Source organism: Carcharhinus amblyrhynchos, chromosome 31 (genome assembly GCF_965287045.1).
Source record: "Carcharhinus amblyrhynchos chromosome 31, sCarAmb.v2.hapA, whole genome shotgun sequence".
NCBI lineage: Eukaryota > Metazoa > Chordata > Chondrichthyes > Carcharhiniformes > Carcharhinidae > Carcharhinus > Carcharhinus amblyrhynchos.
This window is the reverse complement of record NC_137354.1, coordinates 6,430,358-6,438,782: the sequence shown is the minus strand read 5'-3', so window position 1 is coordinate 6,438,782 and position 8,425 is coordinate 6,430,358. Positions and strand designations below refer to the sequence as shown.

General features: G+C 46.0%; 1 protein-coding gene across 1 annotated transcript in view; it reads left to right on the top strand.

Moving 5' to 3' along the window:
- The first annotated feature begins 1,399 nt into the window (after window positions 1-1,399).
- Window positions 1,400-8,425, top strand: part of LOC145360414 (testican-2-like) — a 71,040-nt gene continuing 64,014 nt past the window's right edge. The window contains exon 1 of the mRNA XM_080215613.1: window positions 1,400-1,658. Within this exon, the coding sequence (XP_080071739.1) occupies window positions 1,497-1,658 (162 nt within the window). The 5' untranslated portion in view covers window positions 1,400-1,496. The remainder of the gene's footprint in view (window positions 1,659-8,425) is intronic.

Genomic DNA, 8,425 nt, shown 5'->3' with positions numbered 1-8,425 from the left:
GGATGGCATTGAGCTTCTTGAGTTTTGTTGGAGCTGCACCTATACAGGCAAGTGGGGAGTATTCCACCAATCCACCTACTGTGTACCTTGTGGATGGTGGACAGTGATAAGATGACACAATGGTTAAGACTACTGCCTCACAGCTCCAGAGACCTGAGTTCGATTCTGGCCTCAGGTAACTATGAGTGGGGAGTTTGTACATTCTCTCTGTATCTGTGTAGGTTTCCTCTGGGTGCGCTGGCTTCCTCCAACAGTCCAAAGGTGTGTAGGTTAGGTGGATTGACCATGCTAAATTGCTGTTAGTGCCCCTAGGTGTGTAGATTTAGAGAGATTAATGGATGACTGTATGGGTTATGGGAATAGGGCCTGGGTGGGAATGCTGTTTTGAAGATTTGGTGCAGACTCAATGGGCCAAATGGCCTCCTTGTGCTCTGTTGGGATTCTATATGATAATGACAGACTTTGGGTAGTCAGAGGATGAGGTGGTCATGGCAGGATTCCTTGTCTCTGATCTGCTTTTGTAGCCATACTATTTATATGGCTAGTCAAATTCAGTTTCTGATCAATGGTGACCTCCGGGATGTTGCTAGTGGGGGATTCAGTGATTGGTAACACTATTGAATGTCAGGGGGTGATAGTTAGATCCTCTCTCGTTGGAGATGGTCATTGCCTGGTACCTGTGCGACGTGAATATTACTTGGCACTTGTCAGCCCAGATCTGGGAATTGTCCAGGTCTTGCTGCATTTGAACAGGGACTGCTCCCGGAACTGAGGAGCCGTGAATGGTGCTGAACACTGTGCAGTCATCAGCAAACATCGCCAGTCCTGACCTTCTGATGGGAGGAAGGTCATTGATGAAGCAGCTGAAGGTGGTGGGGCCTAGGACACCAGCCAGAGGTAATCCCGCAGTGATGACCCCATTACAGCCTGGGGTCAAACATGGACAAAAGAGGTGAGGTGAGAGTGGCAGCCCCTAACATCAAGGCTGCATTGGACCGAGTGTGGCATCAAGGAGCCCTAACAAAAAGGGAAGCAGTGTGAATCAAGGGGGGAACCCTCTTCCAGTTGAATATACACAGCTCTGCCAATTATATTTTAAGAGCGTCTTCTTCTATTCATCATTTCCAATGAGAATTGGCAATGGAGATGGCAAACATAAAGCAGAAATTTACTATTTTACATGGATGTTGTATGTCACACGCATGATCTGAAAGTTTACACCTGTGCTGTTTCCCTGTAAGTTCCTCTTTTTTGGTGTGGAGATGCTGACTGGTGTATGTGTGTGTGTGTGTTTATGTGTATGAGTGTGTGTGTGTTAGAGTGATGCGCTGTGTACAATGTGGCGCAGCCTCGCACAGTCTCAGATTATAGAGAGGAGGAGGAGGAGGGGAGGTGGGGACAGAGCCTGGGAAATAGAATCAGCTCACATTTCACACTAACCAACCTGCGGGATAAGTCGCATCGCTCAGGCCAAGGGGGGTGGGTGGCGGAAAAGGATGTTGAAGCCAGTGAACTTTCTCCTCATCCCCTTGCTGCTGGCCGGGGCAACCGAGGAGGAGAAAGGGGGAGAGACCGGGAATTTTTTGGAAGATGAACAATGGCTCTCCGGCGTCTCTCGGTACAGCCAGCAGATCAAAGACTGGAACCGATTCCGAGATGTGAGTCTTTTACGTTTTAAGCATCTCAACCGAAAAGGACAGTGCGAGGGGAAGGACACATCTGTCCCTATTTGAAATATTGCAGAGAAATTGGTTTAAAACAAGAAAAAAAAACCACACACACCAAAAAAAATCTGCTCAGAAAATAATGGTTGCAAGAGAATTTGTCGAGAAGAAAGCTGGCTGGAGAGATAGAGAGTAATGGGAAAAATTGTAATTATTGTAGATATGCAGCAGTATTTTCTGCCTGTCTGGTTTCATCTGTGGGTGGTGAGGATATTGTTTATTGCACTATTAACATAAATTTATATATAGTCTGGATGGGGACTGTATAAATTCTTGGAGGTTTCGGACAAGGTTTGTTCGCATCTGTCAGTAGGTGTATTAAGGTTGGAACAAATGTTTTATTTATACAATTTAGTATCAGGGCATATGTAATTGATAGGTTCTGGGAGGAGGTGTTATTTTGTTGTCGTGATGAGGTCTGCAATGAGTTTTGCCACCCTTCCCCAAGGGATTTACAACACAAGCCTTTAAAAAGGTGTGGGGGGGGGGGGGGGGTGGGTGCGGAAAGGGGAAGCTATGAAGAGAGAGAGAGAGCCCTTTAATATGAACCAGGAGCTTTTCCTTCTGTGTTACAGCCCCAACCGTACCTGCGTCATTACATCTCCCCTGCGCCCACAGTCGGCAGCTTTCAGTCTGATAAGAAAGCCCAATTGCGCATCTCTTTCTATTTCCCCCCCAAAAAATACATCTCTCTTAATTGCGTGTAAAAAAAAACTTAATGAAGATTGCCGAGGATGCTGAAGTCTAGTTAAGTAGGTCAGCACGCAGTTCTGCATGATGACATCTTCTGAGAATGGAAAGTGGTGGCAGGGATGATACGCACTGTTATTCCCACTTCCCCACCCCCTTCCCCTGTTTGTTGGAATTATTGAGCGTGTCCTCTCCCTGTTATTCTGGAGAACTATTTCAGCCAGCCCCCATTCCTAAGTCAAATTCTGGACACAGCAAGGCAGGGATATAGAGAGAAGGCAAATGTGTGTGTACCTTGTATCTGAGACACCAGAACTCGAGGGTGATGGACTCGCTGTACCAGCTTTATTTCTCTCTCGCTTTTTATACCTGTTTTTTAAGGGGAGGCTTTGTGGCAGAGTGGGTAACGTCCCTCAAGCCAGAGGCTTCAAGTCCCACCCAGCAACACGTTGGGGGCACAGTGGTTGGCACTGCCAACTCACAGCACCAGGGACCTGGGTTTGATACCAGCCTTGGGTTGACTGTATGGAGTTTACATGTTCTCTTCCATATCTACATGGGTTTCCTCTGGGTGCTCCCACACTCCAGAGATTTGCAGGTTAGGATGATTGAGCATGCTCAATTGCCCCTTAATGTCCAAAGATGTTCAGGTTAGGTGGATTGGCCGTGGTGAATATGTGGGGTTATGGGTGTTAGGGCTGGGGAGAGGGCCTGGGTCAGAGTTGGTGCAGACTCAATGGGCTGAATGGCCTCCTTCTGCACAGTAAGGGATTTTATGGTTCCAGCTAGCTAGGGAAGGTGCATTCACAATGCAGCCAAAACACACTGAGTGTCAAGTAGAAGCAACATTGCTGGAGACCTGAAATTAAAAACAGGAGATGCTGGACAAACCTCAGCAAATCCAGCAGCGTCTGCAGAGAGAGAGAAACAAAATTAATGTTTGGAATCCAATCCAACACTTCCCCAAAGGAGTTTTGAAAGGTTAGCTCTGTCTTTCTCCGCAAATGCTGCCAGACAGCTTAAGCCTGCGAATCCTTCCAATACACGTGCTAATGGTAGGTGGTAAGACAGGGAGAGATTCCTGGTCAGCTCTGTGATGGAAATAACATTGGAGCCTCTACCATCACTATCCATAGCTACAGACTGCAGCTTGCACAGAAATGTGTATATTGCCACATCAATTCAGACTTCCTGGTCAACTGTAAACACACCTGGGTTCTGGGCAGCATGGTGGCACAGTGGTTAGCACTGTTGCCGCACAGCACCAGGGATCCAGGTTCAATTCCAGCCTCGGGTCACTGTCTGAGTGGAGTTTGCACGGTCTCCTGTCTGCGTGGGTTTCCTCTCACAGCCCAAAGATATGTAGGTTAGATTGGCTGGCCATGTTAAATTGACCCTTAGTGTCAGGGGGGATTATCAGGGTAAAAATGTGGGGTTATAGGAATAGAGCCTGGGTGGGATTGTGGTTGGTACAGACTTGATGGGCCGAATGGCCTCCTCCTAGACTATAGGGATTCGAAGTCTCAGCATAATGCTAGGATCACCACCACAACTCAATAAACATTTTGGGATCTGCCTTCTTCTGAAAAGTATTAAGCATTCAACTTATTTTTAAAAATATTGTTAATTTATATAGCGCCTATCACAACCACAGGATATCCATTCACAAACAATGAAGTGTTTTTATTTTGAAAATGTGGTCACTGTTGTAATGTCGGAATGATGAGGAGATGCCGGCGTTGGACTGGGGTAGACACAGTAAGAAGTCTCACAACACCAGGATAAAATCCAACAGGTTTATTTGGCAGCAAAAGCCACTAATGTCAGGAAACATGGTAGACAATTTGTGCACAGCAAGCTCCCACAAACATCCATGTAATTGCGATCAAGTAGCCTGTCTTGGCAATGTTGGTGAGGGGACAAGAGCTCCTCAGTGATGTCTTACATTCCAAGACACTCAAATCTTCAGATAAGTGATTAAAAGCTGGAGAGGGTGATGATGGCAAACTAGAGTTTAGAAGAATGAGGGGAGATCTCATTGAGACGTATAAGATGATGAATGGGATGGATAGGATAGAGGTGGAGAGACTCTTCCCGCTCAAAAAAGACAGTAGGACTAGGGGGCACAGCCTCAAGATAAAGGGGAGGCGGTTTAGAACGGAGTTGAGGAGGAACTTCTTCACTCAAAGGGTGGTGAATCTCTGGAATTCTCTGCCCGTTGAAGTGGTGGAGGCTGCCTCGCTAAATATTTTTAAGAAGCGGGTTGATGAGTTCTTGATAAGAGAGGGGATTAAGGGTTATGGGGAGAGGGCGGGAAAGTGGAACTGAGCCACAACAGATCAGCCATGATCTTATTGAATGGCGGGGCAGGCTCGAAGGGCTAGATGGCCTACTCCTGCTCCTATTTCTTATGTTCTTATGTTCTTATTTCAGCCAGATGGAGGACAATGAAGCAGTTGAGGTTACCTCATTGAATGTTTTTAAGATAAGGATAGATACATTTTTGAACAATAAAGGAATTAAGGGTCATGGTGAGTGGGTGGATAAGTGGAGCTGAGTCCATGAAAAGATCAGCTATGGTTTTGATTTGATTTGATTTATTATTGTCACATGTATTAACATACAGTGAAAAGTATTGTTCCTTGCGTGCTACACAGACAAAACATACCGTTCATAGAGAAGGAAAGGAGAGAGTGCAGAATGTAGTGTTACAGTCATAGCTAGGGTGTAGAGAAAGATCAACTTAATACAAGGTAAGTCCATTCAAAAGTCTGACGGCAGCAGGGAAGAAGCTGTTCTTGAGTCAGTTGGTCCATGACCTCAGACTTTTGCATCCTTTTCCTGAAGAAAGAAGGTGGAAGAGAGAATGTCCGGGGTGCGTGGGGTCCTTAATTATGCTGGCTGCTTTGCCGAGGCAGCGGGATATTATTGAATGGCAGAGCAGGATCGAAGGGACGGATGGCCTATTCCTGCTCCTAATTCTTATGTTCTAATAAATGTAAGAGGCATTACTAATCCTGGGTCACCTGGCATCCTCTTTTCAAATAAAAGGAACTGGGTCAATATCCATTTAGAAACAAGGGGTTAACAGTTACTTAGATGTCAGTTGATAAAAGCAAATCACAGCAGATGCTGGAATCTGGAACAAAAAGAGAAAATGCTGGAAAACCTCAGCAAGTCTGGCAGCATCTGTGGAAAGAGAATAGAGCCAACATTTCGAGTCTGGATAATGAAGCTCTGACGAAGAGTCATCCAGATTCAAAACGTTGGCTCTATTCTCCCTCCACAGGTGCTGTCAGACCTGCTGAGATTTTCCAGCATTTACTGTGTCAGTTGATCTGTCTGAATGAAGGCTGGGGGAAGGGATTGAGCCAGTTATGAATGGGGTGTGAAAGGAGGCACCCTGATGGGTTGAATGGCCTTTTGTTGCTGCAGGTTTTGCGTTCTCATGCTGATCCTCAGTTGCCAAGCTGGGGGAAGCAGTTCTGTTTTCCAGAATTGTGCTGAACTCATTCCCAAAGGACATTGCTGCAAACCGAAACCATTTGTGTCCTTGCCCTGGCTCACTCCTTTGGACAGCTTTGCAAATGTATGAGTGATGCCCAGTCACAGTCAGCTGGCACACTCTTGAGACGGCAGCACATCCCAGTGCTCAGCGCATGTAAACAATTTCAATGCCCAATCACAACAATTTGGCATTAAAAAGGGTCGCAGATGCAAGGAAATATCTGATCCCCAACAGAATCTGAGTGAGAAAATATCATCCACCCAATTATTTCTAAGCTTCCTTTATGTTCTACACCCAATCAATTATGTTTTAATTATGTTCTTAATTAATTAAATTATATTCTACGCCCATCCTTTATGTTCTACACTCAATCAAGAACCCTGGGTGGCATGGTGGCAAAGTGGCTAACACCGCTGCCTCATTGCGCCAGGAACCTTGGTTCGGTTTCCGGCTTGGGTCACTATCTGTGTGGAGTTTGCACGTTCTCCCCATGTCTGCGTGGGTTTCCTCTAGATGTTCCGGTTTCCTCCCACACTCCAAAGATATGCAGGTTAGGTTGATTGGCCGTGCTAAATTGATTCTAGTGTCAGGTGGATTAGCAGGGTAAAAGTGTAGGATTACAGGAAGAGGGCCTGGGTGGGATTGTGGTCAGTACAGACTCGACGGGCCAAATGTCCTCCTTCTGTACTTTACATCTATGGTACCTTCACTTTGAGACAAGCACATCGATCTCCCCTTCCCCTGATTTTTTTGAAAGAGCAGCGTTGCAAAAATTCACGAACAACATGATAGACTTCAGAGCAAATGCTCAGAGCAGAATATTTCTCTCAGGAGTTCCCCATGACAGCAACACATTCACTTCAACCTGTAATGTCAGCCCTCTTTATATACCAAATTTCATTTAATTAGAAAGGTTTAAGGAGCTGAATATTCATGGATTACAAACCTCTGGTTGTGAGGCTGTTCCAGAAACATTAGGTTCATAGAGTCATAGAGTTTGCAGCGTGGAAACTGGCCCTTCAGCCCAACTTGTCCATGCAGTCCTTCTTATTTAACCACTAAACTAATCCCAATTGCCCACATTTGGTCCATATCTCTCTATACCCATCTTATCCATGTAACTGTCTAAATGCTTTTTAAAAGACAAAATTGTAGCCACCTCTACTACTACCTCTGGCAGCTTGTTCCAGACACTCACCTCCCTTTGGGCCTTTTTGTATCTTCCCCTGTCACCTTAAACCCTCCAGTTTTAGACCCCCCTATCTTTGGGAAAAGATGTTGACTATCTAGCTGATCAGTGCCCCTCGTTATTTTATAGACTTCTATAAGATCACCCTTAAGCGTCCTACGTCCCAGAGAAAAAAGTCCCAGTCTATTCAGCCTCTCCTTATAACTCAAACCATCAAGTCCCAGTAGCATCCTAGTAAATCTTTTCTGCACTCTTCCTAGTTTAATAATATCCTGAGAAACTACATTTAGTTTGTACCGGACCCCAATATTCTTTACAGCCAATTAAGATCTTTTGAAATGTGGACACTGTTGTAATGATCTGGCAACCATAATGAGGGAAAGACATTTATGAATTGGTGCATGCACCAGGGGAACCTTTCCTCTCCTTCACATTTACCCATTCCTTCCTCCTTGGTCATCCCACTCAGCAGGGGGTGAGTGTTGACCCTTGTGGGCTGACCCTGCCTCTTCTGGAGGCAATTAGTGACAGACCGGAAGCCACGAGGAGAGGCTGGTTTGGCTCGAAGCAATTCTCTTACAGATCTTTCTGACAGTGTTATTCCCAGAGCGGCCAAGATCAGTCATGATGACATAAGCTTAGAAATTACTGGAGCTGATGTTGGTGAAGGGACACTTAACTCATTTGTGTGAAATTCTCCCACCTGCTATTTCAGCAGGCGTCGTGTCTAATGCATTAGAGGCTCCATCAGCAATGATGGCTCACCAGTAGCAATCTCATGAGAGCTGTGCGTTCAAGTCCCACTCTGGAGATTTAATCCGGACTGCCCCTCCCAGCGGAGTGCTGCAGTGTTGGCAGTACAGTGTTTCTGGTGAGGCATCAAACTGTTCCTCCTCACAGATGGAGGTAAAAGACTGCACAGTCTCCAGTTGATGAAGCCAGTCCAGCCTGACTGAAAATAATTATCCTTCAACCAACATCACCAAAAAGGCAACGCGCTGATGATTGGGGCGGTATGGTAGCACAGTGGTTAGCACTGCTGCTTCACAGCTCCAGGGTCCTGGGTTCGATTCCTGGCTCGGGTCACTGTCTGTGTGGAGTTTGCATGTTCTCCTCGTGTCTGTGTGGGTTTCCTCCGGGTACTCTGGTTTCCTCCCACAGTCCAAAGATGTGTGGGTTAGGTTGATTGGCCATGCTAAGAAATTGCCCCTTAGTGTCCAGGGATGTGTAGGTTAGAGGGATTAGTGGGTATAGTATATGGGGGTAGGGCCTGGGTGGGATTGTGTTTGGTGCAGACTCGATGGGCTGAAGGGC